This window comes from Bos javanicus, chromosome 5, assembly GCF_032452875.1.
Source record: "Bos javanicus breed banteng chromosome 5, ARS-OSU_banteng_1.0, whole genome shotgun sequence".
NCBI classification, from domain to species: domain Eukaryota; kingdom Metazoa; phylum Chordata; class Mammalia; order Artiodactyla; family Bovidae; genus Bos; species Bos javanicus.
In genome coordinates, this window is record NC_083872.1 from 65,510,910 (window position 1) to 65,530,875 (window position 19,966).

A 19,966-nucleotide genomic window follows, 5' to 3' on the forward strand; every position below is an offset into this window, starting at 1 on the left:
TAAACATACGTATGTTTTTATTTTCACAGTTCACAAAAAATTGGGAATGAATTAACTAGTTCTAGAATACACCTGGTGCTAGAAAAATAATATTTGCAAGCCAACCATCCATTTCTTGTGAAATAAAAGCAACTTTAGAGAATATGCTAACTTAAAAGGGAACATCCTGCCTTTCCTATGTGTAAAGTTGAAACCAAGAAACTTAAAGCTTTACTTTCAAAAGGAAAATTCTGACTCACTTGGGAAAATTCCTTCACATGTTAACATTACCGGACTGTTTAATGTCTTGGAAGGTACTAGGCTAAAAGATCATAAAAGTGACACTGATTTATTAGTTTGAGGTTTGGTTTCCTGGCTGTTTCTACAGAAGGGCAAGGAAGTATTTTCTTTGTATTGATACAAGTGCCAGAGAACATGTAGCCAACCATTTTGCAAAAGAAATATTAGACTTTGCATCAAAGACAAATATATGGGACACAAATGACATCTGAGCACAGCCCTCTCCAAAACATCTGTCAAGTGGAAAAAGCAAGGAGATCAGGGGTAGGTGCTGGAGTGTGAACTGAGAGCTCCACTTATAGTCATTCACAAGCTCATAGAAGAAAAGAGTGAGTCCAAAATTTTAGTGCAGGGTGACACAGACCCTAAGTTTGTTGAAAGGGAAAGCTCATGTCCAGAGATGCTTTATGCATCATTTAGTCAGGCAAACCCCGAGCATGGTTCTAGTATACTCTCTAGTACGTAATTCTGGAGACAGTTGAAGGCAGCAAAGAAGATGACCAACTGATTGCTACCACTGAGTTTTAATTCCCTTAGGGTAGCAAGAAGAAATTTCTAGAGAGAAACTTGACTTTATGGTACAATGGCTTAAGAGAGTTGGAAGCCAGAAATCTGCTGCTTCTGAAAACGAACTTCCTAAGAATTTCACAACTTCTGATTCTTGTTCTTAGAACCTAAGTGGCCTCACAGACATGTTGTGTTCCTCTGGGTACAGGTTAGCAGAACTCTGTGATCTATCACAAATGGGCATATATGACTCACAGTCTGAATAAACAGATGCACATTCTCAACAACTTGAATCCTGCATAGAAATTTTCTAAAATGTTGCCAATTCACCATAGCCATGAGTTTGTGTTTTCTAAATATGAAAAAGCATATAGTAAATAAAATTAATTTTTTTAATTTTGAAAAAACATAAATTAACATTTAAAACCACCACCTAAAATCTTTTGCTTCCCTTGTAGCTCAGTTGGCCAAAAATCTGCCTGCAATGCAGGAGACTGTGGTTCAATACCTGAGTTAGGAAGATCTCCTAGAGAAGGCAACCCACCCAGTATTCTTGCCTAGACAATCCCATGGACAAAAGAGCCAGGCAGGCTACAGTCCTTGGGGTCACAAGAGTCGGACACAACTTAGCAACTAAACCAACCAACCTAAAATCTTTTAAACATATGTATGTTTTTATTTTCACAGTTCAAAAAAATGGGAATGAATAAACTTGTGCTAGAATATACCAGGTGCTAGCCCATCAAGCTCCTCTGTCAATGGGATTCTCTAGGCAAGAATACTGGAGTGGGTTGCCATTCCCTTCTTCAGGGGATCTTCCTGACCCAGGGATCAAATCCAGGTCTCCTACACTGCAGGGAGATTCTTTACCATCTGAGCCACCAGGGAAGCCCCAAAACCTTTTATCTTTTATGAATTTACAAATAGTCATTGTGTTTGATAATCTATTCTCATTGGGTCAGGAAAAGTATTTTATTATCCTAATTTTCATACTTATATTTAATGGCTATTTATATTTGACATGTCCCTAATTTATTCAGCTATGCTGAGTGAAGGAATTCATTTATTTGCTATGAATTTATAGCAGGACTTAATAAGATACATATGGGGCTTCCCTGGTGGTCCAGTGGTTAAGAATCTGCCTTGCAGGGCAAGGGACATAGGGAATGATCCCTAGTATGAGAAGATCCCACATGCTGTGGAGCAACTAAGCCCATGCGCCACAACCAAGATTGTGCTCTAGAGCCCCTGAGCCGCAACTACTAAGCCTGCCTAGAGCCTGTGCTCCACAACAAGGGAAGCCGCCGCCACGAGAAGGCCATGCACGACAAGGAAGAGTAGCCCCCACTCTCTGCAGCGAGAGAGATGCAGCATAAAGACCCAGAGCAGCCAGAAAGTAAAATAAATAAATACATCTTAAAACAATGATACATCTGAATTGTATTTTATGGAAATAGTCAAGGAAAATGGTCCACAGAAATCAAGGAAAAGCCATGGTTTTCTACTCAGCAAGTTTAGAAGGTATCTGGGGAAGAAGAGATTTGTCAAAATTCTTTAAATGAAAACTCAAACAAGGTCTGAGAAGCTACAATAGAGCAGGCAAAACAAAGGGCAAAAGACAAGAGCAGAGAAGAGGCATAAATAGGAAAGAGACGAGTGGGTCCTGAAAAGAACTTCCTTTTCTAGTGAACCCTATTGTGGGAAAAGTTTAAGGGGTCAATGAAGGTGACTCTTGAAACAATATAGGCTCACTCCTCTTATATATACTTTTGTCTAATAATTAAGTATGTTCCCTGGTGGTGCAGAGGTTAAAGCGTCTGCCTGCAATGTGGGAGACCTGGGTTCAATCCCTGGGTCGGGAAGATCCCCTGGAGAAGGAAATGGCAACCCACTCCAGTATTCTTGCCTGGAGAATCCCATGGACAGAGGAGCTTGGTGGGCTACAGTCCATGGGTCGCAAAGAGTCGGACACGACTGAGAGATTTCACTTCATAATAAAAAGCACACTGCCATTTTTCTTCTAGATTGTTGACTTGGACTATATTTGAAATATGTGTAGCTAAAGATGAACAAAGGAACTACATTCGTTGTCTTAATTGAAGAAAACACAATTTTGTGTTCTTGACTAGCTGTGCTCTGCAAAAAGTAAAAGGAAGTTACATAGTCTACACAAACTTTTAATCTTAAATAAAATTATTCTTCCTAAAATTCCAGGCATTGTTATTGGACCTATGGCTGTAACAGATTATTTAATCTTACCGAATCCTCACCATCACAGAGAGAATCAAGTTTCAAGGCACTAACAGACTCATTAATTTTTCTGCAGTATAGTGATTTACAGTGTTTTATTATTTTCAGGTGTACAACACAATGATTTGATATTTGTAGATTATCCTCTATTTAAAATTATTATAAAATACTGGTTATATTTCCTGTGCTATATATTACATCTTTGTGTCTTATTTATTTTATACTTACTCGTTGTACCTCTTAATCCCCTTTCCCTATCTTGGCCCTCCGCACAGCCCTCTCCCTGTTAGTAACCACTAGTTTGTTATCTGTATATATGAGTCTGTTTTTGTTACATTTATTTCTTATATTGCACATGTAAAAGAAAACATACGGTATTTTTCTCTGACTTACTTCACTAAACAGATGGATATATATCCAGAGAAAATGAAAACACTAATTAGAAAAGATATATGTAGAAACCAATACAACATTGTAAAGCAATTATCCTCCAATTAAACATTTAAAAAAATAAATATAAAGAGGCAAAAAATATATACACACCTCAATGTTCATAGTAGCATTATCTATAATAGCCAAAATATAGAATCAACCTAAGCATCCATCAACAGATGGATGAATATGTGATATGCAATTAGATAGATACATGTGTACATACACACACACAATGAAATATTACTCAGCCATAAAAAATAATGAAATTTCACCATTTGCTGCAACAGGGAGGGCATAATGCTTAGTGAAGCTGTCAGAGAAAAACAGATTCATTCTTAATTTCAGTAGCAAGTACTCATCAAAAATATCACTTTATTGGCAAAATAATCATAGTACAATACTATTAACATTCCATAGACACTAATAATAATTAAGATGGTTGTATTGATTATTGTAATAGTCACAGCTCTTAGGGACGGGGGAGCCTGGTGGGCTGCTGTCTATGAGGTTGCACAGAGTCTGACACAACTGAAGCGACTTAGCAGCAGCAGCAGATTTTTATAGTCTGATACTTTTCAAGGATGCTCTGCATAGGAAGTGCCCTATGTCCTCCATATACAAATTAGTGCCAACCTTAAGTTAGGTACTGTCTTAGAAGAAAGTGAAGTCACTCAGTCGTGTCCAACTCTTTGCGAACCCATGGACTGCAGCCTACCAGGCTCCTCCATCCATGGGATTTTCCAGGCAAGAATACTGGAGTGGGTTGCCATTTCCTTCTCCAAGGGATCTTCCCAACCCAGAGATCAAACCCAGGTCTCCCACATTGCAGGCGGACGCTTTAACCTCTGAGCCACCAGGGAAGCCCTATAGAAGAACCTAGGCAATCATAATTTTTATTCAGATAAAGGAAATCTGGTATGTCTACACAGCAGACCTGTTGTAATAACCAATATTTCTAGATCTTTTCACATTTCTGAAGCTAATGAAAAGAACATTCAAAACACATGAAAACACTAAGGCGATGACAGTCCCTTCTTAGTTTTCCCATGTAATAGTACTAATGAATAGTAAAGGATAAAATGTAGTCACAAGGATTCAAGTTCCTAGGATAAGACTTGGTACTTAGTTCATAATATTCATGGAAGTTGATGACTCACAAGTTACAGGTGGAGCATATATATATTAGGAAGGACTCTAGTGGCAAGTGACAGAAATCCAGTATAAACTGATTTAAACAGAAATCCATTGGTTCAGGTGACCAGGAGGTTGTTAATGATATTAACATTATTAACGACTAGATTCCAACCCTCCAGCAGCATCAGCAAGAGACTGCCTTTGTGCTGGCTCTGCTCTGTTATTTGACTGCATTCTCAGGCAGGCTGGCTTCACACGCATTTGTGACACCCACCAGAAGCCCCAGGCTTTTACTTTCTGTGGAGTTAGTAATAATTCACTAAGTGATCATTCTTAGCAGAAGACCCGGTAATGAGTTTCACTGACCGGGTCTGATTCATCTTCTGAGCTCGGATCACCGAAGAGGCAAACCCTGCCCAGCCCACAGGGATGATTCCCCAGAGAAGGAGAGAGAGTCTTTCACCAGAAGAAGAGATGCAAAACCACACATGTCTCATATACAGAAACTTTGTATACTTGTCTCCCATGAATGAGGGTTACATAGTAGGGAGAAGAGATTTGGAAGGCAGGAAAACCATAATTTGGAAAGTAAGATTCTCCTGTATGTTTATAGATACCGAGACTACCGTGACCCTCCTCATTCACTGGTGCCCTACGGCTACACACTACAGTTCTGGCACGTCCTAGCAGCCCGACTGGCTTTTATCATTGTGTTCGAGGTAACTTTTCTCACCCAATTCCTTGATTTCCTTTGACCTAATGAAGTAAATAGAAGTAGCAGATGAATATAAGTTACAAGAACTTTCAATGTGATTATGTATTGTCTAGAAGCAGGATAAGTAATACTGTGCAATCTTTTTCTCATTTTCTTCTCTTTAATTAAAGTACTTGAATTTTCTGAGAAATATTTGAAAGTCCACTGTTGATTGTTAATGTATAAGTCAGGAATCTTTGGTCCTAAGTTTAATATTCTATGGCTGTGGTTCTTAAAATTCAGGAAAATTGCCATTTTTCCATCCCCACGCCCAGAGATTCTGATACACCATGCCTGCAATTTGCTTTTCACAGTCCTCCAAGATGCTTCTGATGTTCAGGGACAGTGTTTAGAAAACACTGAAATGACTGTTACAAGTGGCAGCCTCTGGTTGTGCATCATCATAACATTACTTATGAACTTATAAAGTGTAATCTACCTAGAAGATTATGCCTGTATTATGTGTCAATAAAATTACATCATCTATTTTCTCCTAGTCTTTAAGAAAATTGTACTAAAAATAGTTTGCATTCCCATAACTGTATCCCAAAATGGAAATTTCATCTCTCATTACATATATTAAAGCCAGATTAATGCAAGTGAAGGCTGCCTCTTGGCTCAGACTGAAAATTCCTATACAGGCATACCTCAGAGATACTGCAGGTTTGGTGCCAGACCACCACAATAAAGTATTTTGTCATCTGTGGAGCCTTTTAAAATATTTTCTTACAATTATCATAATGACACCCATTTTGTGGGTGGAGGAATTGAGGTTCAGAGTGACTTATCCTCAGGTAAACCATCTTCAGTGCTAAAAGTGGAGCTGGGATTCAGATCTGGCCTTGTGGTTCCATGGTACTTTCTTCTGGCTCTCGTTTGCAGTCTCTGGCCATTGCTTTTCCACCTTCCTTCCCGAATCCTCATTTCCTATGTGGTGCCATCCCACCAGATTCAGTCCTTGCCTACCCTGTGACTTTCTCTCCTCACACACACCTCTCCTGGCTTCATCCCACTTTCCAGAAACTCCAAAGGCTCCACATCCCTGGTCTTGACCAGCTCCCAGAGCTCTTTCAGTTCAGGCTGCACAGTAGACCTGACTCTGCTGTATTCTCCCCTGTGTTTTTAGCACCTCGTGTTTTGTATAAAGCACCTCATTTCATATCTGATCCCAGACCTCCCAAAAGATCTAAGGGATCGAATGAGAAGAGAGAAGTACTTGATTCAGGAGATGATGTATGAAGCAGAACTGGAGCGTCTCCAGAAGGAACGAAAGGAGAGGAAGAAAAATGGAAAAGCACACCACAATGAGTGGCCGTGACCAGGTCGGTGAGAGGTATGTTCATGCTCTGAAATCTCTCCTTGGCTGGGAGGGGCACTTTTAACTCCTTGAAACACAGCTTGCAATTGTTCTTTTGATAGGGATGAAAATAAATCCTTTAAAGTTAGTTGCACAGTCATGTCCAACTCTTTGTGATCCCACTGACGACACCAGCCAGGCTCCTCTGCCCATGGAATTCTCCAGGCACGAGTATTGGAGTGGATTGCCATTTCCTTCTCCAGGGGATCTTCCTGACCCAGGGATCAAAACCTGCCTGCATTGCAGGCAGGTTCTTTACCAACTGAGCCACTAGGGAAGCCCAGTAGTAAATAATACTTTAGAAGCTTCCAAGACCAGCTTGTTTCTTACTTTAATTGCTAATTTAACCGAATCTCCCTTTGCACACAACTCCTGCAGCTCTTCCCTGCCTCCGTGTCACACTCTGGCCTGGCAGCCAAGATCTTCACAAGTTGGCCTATGTGTCCCCCAAAATAACCTTGCTCCAGTACCACATCCACTCCAGTCTGGCTGTTCTCTTTCATCAGAAATAAGGGACAGATTACCCTGGGGATATTAAATCACCTTTTCATCTCACCCACAATGGCCTCCCCTGCATCACCCAAGCATCATTTCTTCCCAGGTTGACCCATGTCACGCCACACCTTCTAAAAAGGTTTCCCCAGATTCATCAGCCCACAGAGACTCACTCCTGATAAATATCTCTGGTTACTGCATCAGTACCACATGTATTGACAGATATTGATATTAATTTGTGATTTTCAAACAGTTATTAGGCTTCCCCAGCACAATTGTAAGCATCTTTAGGAAAGTCCCTATGGCTTGTAATCGATTCTTCCAACTGTCAGTGCAGTGTTAAGCACACAGCACCTATTAAATAAATTCACATTTAGGGGCTTCCCTGGCAGTCCAGTGGTTAAAACTTTCACCTGCCAATGCAAGGAATGCAGGTTCCATTCCTTTTCAGGGAGCTAAAATCCCACACAAATTGTGGCCAAAAAAATAAAATATAAAAAAAAATCAATATTTTAAAAAATTCAATAAAGACTTTATTAGTTAAATGTGCATTTTTAAAGGTCAGGTGCATTACACTTAAAGTTCCATGATGTTCCCACATATCTTACCTTTCTGGCAAGGCAATTACTATCTGTGTGTCCTTGGAAAAGTCACTTTGCTTTGCTGGGCTCAATTTCTTCAATGATAAGATGAGCCCTCAGTTCTGATACTCTGTGAAGCTAATGTTGCAGCATTTGTTTTGCCTTCCTTTCTCTCTCCACTTGTTTGGAGACTAACCTTGAAAATTTGGCTTCCAAAAGAAAAATGAAATAAACAGGAAAAAGTATGTTTTTTTACTTTTCACATAGGTAAAAATATAGCCGATATCTGCAGAATGTTTGTTGTTGAATTAGTAAAGTTCTGTCAATGCAGATCTGTACTAGTAGTCCAGGAGTTCATTGTGAGTCAGGTGTGACAGTGGACCTGGGGGAATGCCCCTAGCCCCAGGCCACAGGGTAGTAGAGGTACATGGATGCTGATGGTGCTCAGAACCACCCCCAAGAAAAAGAAAGGCAAAATGGCTGTCTGAGGAGGCCTTACAAATAGCTGAGAAAAGAAGAGATGCAAAAGGCAAAGGAGAAAAGGAAAGATATACCCATCCGAATGCAGAGTTCCAAAGAATAGCAAGGAGAGATTTAAAAAAAAAAAAAAAAGCCTTCCTCAGTGAACAATGCAGAGAAATAGAGGGAAACAACAGAATGGGAAAGACTAGAGATCTCAAGAAAATTAGAGATACCAAGGGGACATTTCATGCAAAGATGGGTACAATAAAGGACAGAAATGGTATGGACCTAACAAAAGCAGAAGCTATTAAGAAGAGGTGGCAAGAATACACAGAAGAACTATGCAAAAAAGATCTTCACGACCCAGATAATCACGATGGTGTGATCACTCACCTAGAGCCAGACGTTCTGGAATGTGAAGTCAAATGGGCCTTAGGAAGCATCGCTATGAATAAAGCTAGTGGAGATGATGGAATTCCAGCTGAGCTATTTCAAATCCAAAAAGATGATTCTATTAAAGTGCTACATTCAATATGCCAGCAAATTTGGAAAACTCAGCAGTGGCCACAGGAGTGGAAAAGGTGACTTATTTTGGGGGGCTCCAAAATCACTGTGGGCAGTGACCACAGCCATGAAATTAATAGAGGACTGCTCCTTGGAAGAAAAGCTATGACCAACCAAGACAGCATATTAAAAAGCAGAGACATTACTTTGCCAACAAAAGTCCATCTAGTCAAAGCTATGATTTTTCCAGTAGTCATGTATGGATGTGAGAGTTGGACCATAAAGAAAGCTAAGTGCTGAAGAACTGATGCTTTTGAACTGTGGTGTTGGAGAAGACTCTTGAGAGTCCCTTGGACTGCAAGGAGATCAAACCAGTCAATCCTAAAGGAAATCAGTCCTGAATATTCATTGGAAGGACTGATGCTGAAACTCCAATACTTTGGCCACCTGGTGCGAAGAACTGACTCATTAGAAAAGACCCTGATGCTGGGAAAGATTGAAGGCAGGAGGCAAAGGGAACAACAGAGGGCGAGATGGTTGGATGGCATCACCAACTCAATAGACATGAGTTCGAGCAAGCTCTAGGAGACGGTAAAGGACAAGCCTGGCGTGCTGCGGTCCAAGGGGTCACAAAGAGTCGGACAAAACTGAGCAACTGAATAACAGCAACATAGATGGGGAACACTGGTTCTGCCCTCAATTCCAAGAGTAGCCCTTGACTTCACTAAAGGCAAGAGATGTTTTGCTACTTAGTAATTTTGCCATTTTCCCCAGCTGTCATTTGGCTATGTGAGTTCAGGAAAATTACATTTTTCTGAGTCTGCTTATTTGGTGGAACTAATATACAGCTCAAATAAGGCCAAATACGTGAGACATGTACAAAACAAAGTGCTCTAGAATACTATATGGGATTTGCACTGTGGCTGAGCACCGTGTTCTAGTCCCGTGGATTGCAGATCTGGCTTTTCCATTCTCTGTCTGGCCTGAGTTGGAGAATTCCTGTGGATTCAGTTTCCACATTTGCAAGAAAAAAGGAGTTGGATTAAACAATCCTTTAAAAGCCTATCTGGCTTTAACCTTCTGGGATTCTATAATTTGCTCCAACCCCCTGGCCCACGCACCATTTTGACCACCGTTTCTCTGGCTCTGGTCAGCTCTCAGAGGAGAAAGGCTGACCATCCAGACATCTTGAGTTGGAGTAGGAGGCAGATATTAGGGAAGAGAACTGCTCCAGGGCCCAGAGACCAAGGTGCTGCTGTGCATTATCCCCACCTCACACCCCAGGACAACTCTGCACTGCAGGGCCCTTCACACTTGGGAGCTGGGAGTTCCTTCTGGCCTCATCATTTGATTTGCTTTCTCCCCAAAGAGGCCATTTCTCAATTTTTCTTAAAAGCGTAGTCTTTGTCTCTGTTTTCCCAACAGTTGGCAGGAAGCCACCTTCCTCCAGACTGTGCCTCCATCTGTTCATCTGTAAAGTGGGCACAGTAATGTTTATACCCTACCTGACTTCGTTCAGGATTATAGATTCCTTGAATATCTTTGATTTCATGCTAACAAGTATAGACCATTGCACATTCTGTCCTTTCAGCCATCATGTATACTTAGAATCTTAATACTTTCTCCTTTTTTTCCAGATAATCGTTCATTTCCAGGCCTAGGACCTGAATACTTGTTTACTTCTCCCGGCTGTGCAAAAGCACATTCAAGTGAATGACTATAATGCAACCGCAGTGCATGTCGCCGAGGTCGGCAGCAGCAGAGGGGTCAGCACCCTGAAAGGACTGCCTGGGAAACCACGCTGCTGTGAAGTCACATTGCAGCCCGGCACACAAATGCTATCTATCCACAGACCATTCTTGACCAAGCAAGCATGCACATCATGGGCAGTTACATTCTCAAGTTTTTAAAACCAAGGGGAACTTGTATACTGGGCCTGTTTTTCAGCCTGTTTGCTATCTTTTTTGCATTCTAACCCATGTGAATTTTACAGACACTGGGCTAAAAAGGGTATTCGGACACCTGGACACATTCCTAGAATGTCATCATATGGTCCTAATTCCGTGTCATCAAACAACACAAACAAGACCCTGTTTACAACTTTTTCTTTTTTTAATTTCAGATCTTTCTGAGGAGATTATTATATATGACATATCTATAGCTATGTGTATGGCCATAGATGTATTTCTGTGTGTACATATGTATAGTCATATATTCTTACATATGTACATACAAATACAGAGATATATAAAGTACATAGAACTTCCTTAATTGTAAATAGCCAAAAGGTACTGACATGAATGACAGATTTTCACATTTAAATAGTCATCAACGTGAAGCCATGTTTAATGCTTGTATAATGTGATGCAATAAAATTTAAAATAAATTTATGCACATGGAATATTTTTAGCTGGGTCTTCTGAAATTTTGTTGTCGTTTCTTCTCACAGAATAAGAGGAATCATAGTGTCATCTTTAAAGACAGTCTGTCACTCCCAAACACTCCTGAAAAATGACTTCATCCTTCAGAGAGACTGCATTTTTCTTCCTAAGGCCCCTTTTCTATCTTTCTTGATGCTGCCTTCTTAGGGTACCCAGCTGACTAATTAGAAATTACTCAGAAGAGGACATAAAATGCCACCGACATACTTTGTGGAGGAAATATGGAATACAACCAGTGATACACACAATGCTTTTGATTATCCTGCCCGCTAGTATGCTCTGCTAATCCTAGCAAAGGGACTGTCTGTCTGGATGGGCCATGAGGGGCAGGTTGAGGAGTGCACTTCTAAGCAATGCTTGTTGTTATAATTACTCTTCTTCCAGAGATTGCAGAACCTGACCTTGAATTATTATATCACCTTGCTGTGCCAGTCAGGGAAATGGGAGTGCACCTCATCCATCAACATTGTCTCATTCTGGCTGTGGAATCCTGAGCTGATGGAGTCCCAAGATCCTTAAATGTTCCCTTAAATGGGGACAGTTGGTCAGCGTGGCTTTGGGCAGGCTAGAACTTCAGCCATTTAGTAGTTTTATCTTTTTAGTATTCCTTCTGACCTGCTGTTGCTGGGAGTGAAATGCAGTTAACCCTTCAACACCACAGGTTTAAACTGTGAGGGTTCATTTATAAGCAGATTTTTTTTTCAATAAATATACAATATAGTACTCTAGTATCTGCTATTGGTTGGATCCATGAACCATGGACATAGAGGGCCATCAGTATAGTAATATCCAGATTTCTGACTGGACAGAGATTGGCGCCCACAGCCTCTGCATTATTCAAAAGTCAACTGTACTAACCCTAGCAGAGCCTAAACTAAGGATATGTATGGGAACTGAAAACAAGAGGCCACTGGCAGAGTTTTCAATCATGGTTAAGAAGTCTGAAATATTTCACATGTTGGCCAGAGGAATTTCCATGGAAAGTCTCAAAAGATGAAATATAAGAGATGCTCCAAACAGACAACTTGCTCTACTGACCCAGTCCTGCGGCTTTTGCTTGTTATGCCTAAAGCTCTACCTTGAGCATCATGGCCCAATGGGTCCCTGCTTTTGACCTAGTCATAACTTCTCTCCTGTTCCGTGGAACAGGAAGAGTGGTGGGGGCAGGGAAAGGAACTGAACAACTTCTTGGGTTTGCAATGGGCCGTGAATATTCAGAACTACATAGAGGACCATGCAACACACTGGTCAGGATAAGGAAGTAACATTTGGTAAGTACCAGTTTATACCTGGTCTGAGCATAGACTGAACTTCAGACTCTCTGGCCAGAAATATATTTTCCCCCACGGAATTCTGCCTTTGCTATTGCAAGTGCCTCTGGCAATCACAATTCTTGATAATGTTTCTAACATAAAACCTCTTCTCTTTCCTCCTCCCATCTCTCCCTTCATTTTTTTCTACCAGCACAGTGAATGCACTTTTTCATCTTTCCTGTTTTGGGTACAAGGAAGACATAGTGAACATCTTAAGATGTTTGTAAGTTTGTAGAGGCAGAAAGGTGAAGAAGGTGGTAGAGGGGAATTTCCGAGGGACTTTGTAAGAAATCAAGTGTTAGGAGTGACATAATGACATAGGTAGTTTCTGACTTCCCTCTCCCTCCCAAGAAAGAAACTAACAATTATTTATGGGTAAGACACCACTAAGAAAAGCCTAGAGCATGGGAGTGGGACTGAAGCATCTCCTCCACACCACAGGGACCAAGACTGGTGAGAGTATGCAGGTTCCTTAAAAAACTAAAAACTACCGTATGATCCAGCAATCCCACTCCTGGGCATATATCCGGAGAAAACTTGGTTCGAAAGGATACATGCACCCCAGTTCACTGTAGTGCTGTTTACAGTAGCCAAGACATGGAAGCAACCTAAATGTCCATTGACCAATGAATGGATAAAGATGTGGTACATATATATAATGGAGTATTACTCATCCATTAAAAAGAATGAAATAATGCCATTTGCAGCAACATGGATGGACCTGGAGATGATCACACTAAGTGCAGTAAGTCAAAGACAAAGACAAATATCATATGATGTTGCTTACATTCAAAATCTTTTAAAAACAAATGAACTTATTTACAAAACAGATATGAATACGATGTTGTAAATCAACTATACTCCAATACAATTTTTAAAAAAAGAAACAGACTCATACATAGGCTTAGAGAAGAAACTAATAGTTCCCAAGACAGGAGGGTGGTAGGGAGGGATAGATTGGGAGTTGGGGATTGACATGTAGACACTGCTATATTTAAAATAGATAATAAAGACCTGCAGTATAGTGGCAGGGAACTCTCAGCATTCTGTAATAACCTAAATGGGAAAAGAATTTGAAAAAAATAGACACATGTATACGTATAACTGAATCACTTTGCTGTACACCTGAAACTAACACAACATTGTTAATTACACTCTAAAATAAAAATTTAAAGAGAAAGAAAATCCTAGAACATAGAGGTGAGGTTGAAGCACCTCCCTCACACCTTGGAGATCAAGACATGAAATTAGGAGGGTAAGAAGAATGGCCACATGCTGACCACATTGCCCTTCCCCCAGGGCAGCACAGCACCCCATTAAGAGGTCTTCCCTGGAGCCTAGCATTTCTCTATTGGGAAACGAGAGTCTAGAGTGAACCTCTAGCCTCCACAGTGTTGTGGGTCACTTCTTGGTAGCCCCAGTCTGGTCTCATTCCACAGAAATGGTGGGGAAATCTGTGGGACTTGATCACTGAAATTATGATTATGATGGAGAAGGGGTAGGGGCTTGCAAGAACCAGCATTTGTATCTTGGCAGACCCAAGTTCCTACTTGCAGGGTCCAACTAGTTGTCCCAATCAGGGACAACCTATGACCAGGAAAACCTAAGGGATGCAAGTCTGCCTGATTCAGATCCTCAAATGAAGAGCCTTGCTATCCCTAGAGTCTGGTCTGCAGCAGAGGAGCTGAGTCATAGCCCAACCCACTGCTGAGTGCAGTTCCAAGTACCCCCTGACCAGAAAGCCTGGAAGCTACACAGCTCAGGAATACAGAGCTACGTAGCTCTGCTTGAGCAGAGAATGGCAGGCTGTTATGATCACTGCAAAGCAAAGTCTTTCAGTATAGGGCCAGGGTTCTTGGAAGGACCAAGTCAGATTCAGTCAAAACCACAAAGAATCTTGCCGGGCGTGGGTGTGTTCTGGGCTCCATCAAAGCAGGGAAACTAATTCATACACCCATCCATTACTGAGTATACCATCTGGCCTCTCCCAACCCGAAAGCCTGATCCAGAACACCTGAGAAGAGCTTGGAGTTGACCTTTCCATTTCACCCAGGCAGAGGAGTTAAACCACCCCTTTATCAATTGGTAACTGTACCTCCTGGCCCACCTGGCCAAAACACCTGGAAGCTGCATAGCTCAGCAACACTCAAGTAGAGAGTATGGCAGGCAGAGATGATAGGCTGCAAAGCAAAGCCAGTGGCCCTGTTTGGCCAGGGAACTTGGAGAATGGGTTGACTTGAGACAAGAGCACAAAGAGCCTTGCCAGCCTTGGAGATGATTCTCCTGTTCTACCTGGGCAGGAAACTGATTTGTTGCCCTCCCATTGCTATACACAGCATTCAGCTTGCCCAGCCAGAAAGCTAACCAGAGCAGACTGGAAGCTGTACAGCCCACCCAACAACCTTGCTTACAGTGACGCTTGAAGAGAGAACACAGGCTGTGGCTTTTCAGTCTGCAGGGCAAAACCAGTGACCTCATCTGGCCATATAATTCAGTGCACATAACTGCCTGATTCAGATCCCCAAACGATGAGTTATGCAGACCCTGGAGCCTGTCTTGCTGCCCTACTGAGGAAAGGAAGCTAATTCATAGTTCTGCCTCCTGTGGAGAATAGTATCCTGTTCCAGTTATCTAGTAAGTCTGACCAGAGAACTCAGGTAACCTTGGAGCCCATCCTACTGCCTTACCTAGGAAGGGAACAGAGCCAAAAGTCCTATCTAACACCACCCCAGACCCCAGCCTGAACAGTGGACTCATCTGAAAATACACCCTCATGGCAAGTCCCACCTGTCCAAAAATATTACCATCAAACATGTCCAGAAACCCAAAATGAGCCAACCAGTAAAGAACTGTGCCAAAGTAAATTTTAAAAGTCTGGAATTAGAGACTTTTTACTAAAATGCACAGATGTCAACATAAGGAATCAAGGATCAAAAAAAAAAATCAGGTAAAAGTGTAAATGTGACACAAAAGGATATAAAGTTCCAATAACTGAACCTAAAAGAAGGGAGGTATATGAATTGTCAGACAAGGAATTTAGAATGATCCTCCTAAAGAAATTTAGTGAACTATAAGACACAGCAGACAAATAAACAATCAGGAAAGCAATGACAAACAAAATAAGTTCAACAAATAGAAACCATCAAAAAGCCAGATAGAAATCCTAGAGCTAAAAATTACAATGATTGAACTCAATGACTAAAAAGTCAAACTGTCAAAAACTGTTGACTCAAAAGTCAACAGACTTGATCCAGCAGAAGACCTAGAAGACAGAACATTTGAAATAATCCAGTCAGAGAAGCAAATAGAAAACAAAGAATGTAAAGAGTGAAGAAAGGATATGTAACTTATAGGACACAATTGAAGGAAACAATATTGGCACTATGGGAATTTCAGAAGAAGAGAAAGGGAAAGAAAGCATATTTAAAGCAATAATGACTAAAAACTTCCCCAATCTTGGGAAAGAAATGAATGCCCAAATTCATGAGGCCCAAAAGTCCCCACATAGGTGAACCCAAGTAGGGCTACACCAAGACACATTATAATTAAATTGTCAAAGTGAAAGCTAAAAAGAAGTTTGAATGCAGTGGAAGAAAAGAGTGGAGCTACACACAAAAGAACACTCATAACGTCAGCAGCTTTTCCTACAGAAGCTTTGAAGGCCAGGAGAGAATGGAATGATATATTCAAAACATTGAAAGAAAAAACTGTCAGCTGAGAATTCTCTACCTGGAAGAGCTGCCCTTAAGTAATGGATAAAGACTTTCCCAAACAAACAAAAGCTGAGGGAGTTCATAAGCACTAGGCTTGCCTTATAAGAAATGCTAAAGGGACATCATTCAAGATACTGTCTCTGGAGGAGACAGAAAGCCATGGAAGCTCTTCCTCTGGAAACAATATAGAGTATTTTAGAGAGTGAAATGATCAACAGGTACTTATCCAGAAAGTTGTTCACTAACAAACTGTAAGACTTGTAAACTTGTAAGACTCACATACTGGAAAAAGAATCTGTGAAATCCAAGCTGTTAACAGTACTGCAATCTCCTCATTTACAGTGAGAGAATGTGAGCTCTCCAGTAGGATGGACCCAAGGCCAAGGTGCTACTTATTCACAGGTCACACAAACGGCCTCATTCAGGTGTGGGATCTGACCACTAACATGGATACGGTTAACAAAAGTGAGGATAAGGATGTAGGCGGTCTAACTGAAGATTGGCTCAAAAGAATGGATCAGTGTGATCACTGTGCTACTCCTAAGATCAGTCTGGCAACTTCTGTGGTTCAGCATAGCCATCTTTGGATATCAGATTCTAGTCTTCAGCTCCAGTACCATGAAACCATCCATGAAGCAGTTACTTATAGTTCCATGAGACCTTACCAGAGAAAGTCCTTTGTAAGCAAGAGCAAGGAGGACTGAGAGCTTTCACAGTTACAGGGACTTCCACACTGTAAAATTCAACAGAAATATAGAAAGCATTGTCCCTAAAAATAGTAATTTGGGTCCAATACAAGCTGAAGTAAAGCAGGCAAAAGGGTAATGGAATGTATCTAAGAGAAAATCTCATGGAACAGAAATTTAAAAGTTTGAGAGGCTCAGATAGGGGAGTGGAGGTGTATAAAATAGCCAAAGATTTTCTAGAATCCAAGAAAAGGTCATCAGAAGATGAAAATGAAAACAGTTATAGAAGAAAGGATTTGAAGGAGGAGGATTCCTTGGAAGGAAGAAAGTCCCCCACCTGGCATCATCACCAAGTATGTCTGATGGAGGAGCTGACTCACCTGGTACTGCACCCCCACCTCCTACAGAGGTCACTCTATCTCCTCAGCACAAAAAAGTGATTCTTCAGGTCAAGAGTACAGCTTGTGAAAACTCAGCAAAGTGAGTAGCTGTTACATTAATTCGGACAAGAGTTAAACTTTACTGGATTGCAATACATTAGCTTTTACATCAAAACTTTACAAATTAAGATTGGACTTCACTTTGTATCTTTTTATCAGAAATACCTGGGGTAAGGAGATAAAATAACCATATTTCTTCCAATCTTTTGGGAAATTTTTTTAGTTTTACAGGCACATTTAATAGATTATTTGTAAAGCAGGAGTCTATTTCAATGTCAATCTACTTTAGAACATACTATGTCTTAAAAAGATGATTCCATGTAGACAAGCATCCCCTTAGAGTGTGGAAACCAACAGTTAGCATTCCTAATATTGACTAGGTAAATTAAAAAATTCCCTTTGGAACTTAGTCTCCCAACCCTTATTGTGATGGCAAAGTGGTTTACCAGGTATTTAATAAGGTGCTATGTTTATGAAAAAAACACCATGTAATTCCAAAACACTGTTAAATTGCTTGGTGTGTCAGTAAGTCCTTTAAGATAATTTTAATTGTGGTCATTTTCTGAGTCTCATTACTGAAATTCTTAAATGTTAGCAAACATCACCAATATTAAATGTCAAAAGTTCATTTAAACATTCTTAAAAGTTAGAGCAATTGTCTGTGCTTGAACAAATGAAGTAAAAATAATAAAGACAGCTTTGAGTGCCCAGAAAGAACACTGTACTAGTTGCTAGTCTGCCTTACTTTACAGCCACCGTCATTTTTTCCTGTGTTAATAATCAAGATAAATTAGAATGTAGCCATTTTGTTAAGCTTAAGAGATTGAAGTTCTGAATTTTTGGTTAAAGGTTTTGGCTGCGGCAGAAATGTTAAATATATTTTGAATTATAAGAACAGAAAAATTGTACTTTTTCCCCATTTAATTAGAATGATTTCCAAGTTTCTGTAGATAATTGTAAATTTAAAGCATTAAGCATTTATTGTTAAATAATGTACATATTCCCATTCTGAGAAATATAAGTGGGTCAAGTCAAAATAAACTCTTTAAAAAGCTTAAAACAAAATAAAAAAAACAAACAAATTCTAAAGGGAGTTCTTTATGTGGCGGTAAAAGGACACTAATCAACATTATAAAAACATAAGAAAGTAGCATTAAACTCACTGATAATGTTAAATATAAAGTCAAAGAAAGATTCTATAATATAGTAATGGTGGTCCATAATTTATTTGCAACTCTAGTTTAAAAATTAAAAAACAAATGTAGTAAAAAGAAAAAAGAAAATGACCACAATAACCTGTTATTTGATACAAAACATAAAAAGCACATAAACTGTAACATCAATAACCTAAAATGTGAGAGGCAAAGTATAAAGTTGTGGTACAATTTTTTAATTTTATATTCAAGCCTCATGATAACCACAAAGGAAGAGCCTATAGTAATCACATTCACACCATGATACTGCTGCTAAGTCACTTCAGTCGTCTCCGACTCTGTGCGACCCCACAGATGGCAGCCCACCAGGCTCCCCCGTCCCTGGGAGTCTCCAGGCAAGAACACTGGAGTGGGTTGCCATTTCCTTCTCCAATGCATGAAAGTGAAAAGTGAAAGTGAAGTCGATCAGTCGTGTCTGACCCTCAGCAACCCCATGGACTGCAGCCCTCCAGGCTCCTCCATCCATGGGATTTTCCAGGCAAGAGTACTGGAGTGGGGTGCCATTGCTTTCTCCGCACACCATGATAAAGAGACTCATTTAGTCTTAAAGACACACAGACACACAGAAATTGAGAGTGAAGATATGGAAAAAGATTTTAGCAAATTAAGAGTTAAAAAAAAAGGTAGCTCTATCAGAGAAAAAATATATTTTAAATTGAAAATGGTTATGAGGCAAAAATCATCACATAATGAAAAAAGGGCCAACCTATCAAGAAGATTTAACAATCATAAATATTTGTACCCAATATCAGAGCACCTAAAACTGTAAACCAAAAACTAACAGAGCTGAAAGAAGAAATAAACAGCAACATAACAATAATTGGGGACTTTAATACCCCACTCTCAATAAGACAGATCATCCAGACAGAGTCAATAAGGAACCAATAGGTTTTAACAATACTGTAGTCCAAACTAACTTAACACACAGAATATTCTGACAACAGCAACGCTCAATCTTCTCAAGTGAATGTGAACATTTTCTTTGTATATCATTATTTTAGGTCACAAAACAAATCTTAGCAAATTCAAAGAGATTGAAATCATACCAAGTATCTTTTCTGATCACAATGAGATGAAACTAGAAATCAGTAATAGGAAACTGAAAACTTCACAAATATAGAGAAATCAAACAACACTCTCCTGAATAACCAAGGGATCAAAGAAGACATTAAATGGGAAATAATAAAAATATCTTGAAATGGAAACAGTGTACCAAAACTTATGTGATTCAACAAAAGCTTTTCTAAGAGGAAAGATTACAGAAATAAATGCCTACATTAGTAAAGAAAAACCTTAAAACAACCTACCTCTATGCCTACAAGAACTAGAAAGAGACGACCACACTGAGCCCAAAACTGACAGAAGGAAGGAAATAAGATTAGAGTAGAAATAAAATATAGA

The 19,966-nt window shown here is 40.0% G+C and overlaps 1 protein-coding gene and 1 pseudogene across 19 annotated transcripts in view; both read left to right on the forward strand.

Moving 5' to 3' along the window:
• ANO4 (anoctamin 4) overlaps window positions 1-11,167 on the forward strand; it is a 431,104-nt gene extending 419,937 nt beyond the window's left edge. For 17 of the 19 annotated variants that reach the window (XM_061417051.1, XM_061417056.1, XM_061417036.1 and 14 more), the window contains 3 exons: window positions 5,219-5,324; window positions 6,486-6,692; window positions 10,396-11,167. In XM_061417051.1, coding sequence (XP_061273035.1) covers window positions 5,219-5,324; window positions 6,486-6,677 — 298 coding nt within the window. In that variant the 3' untranslated portion in view covers window positions 6,678-6,692; window positions 10,396-11,167. Of the gene's footprint in view, window positions 1-5,218; window positions 5,325-6,485; window positions 6,693-10,395 lie in introns of those variants that run through there. The other 2 variants (XM_061417037.1, XR_009736492.1) reach the window with 2 other exon arrangements.
• A 1,120-nt stretch (window positions 11,168-12,287) lies between these two features.
• Window positions 12,288-17,379, forward strand: LOC133248741 (BTB/POZ domain-containing protein KCTD3-like; annotated as a pseudogene).
• The last annotated feature ends 2,587 nt before the right edge of the window (window positions 17,380-19,966 follow it).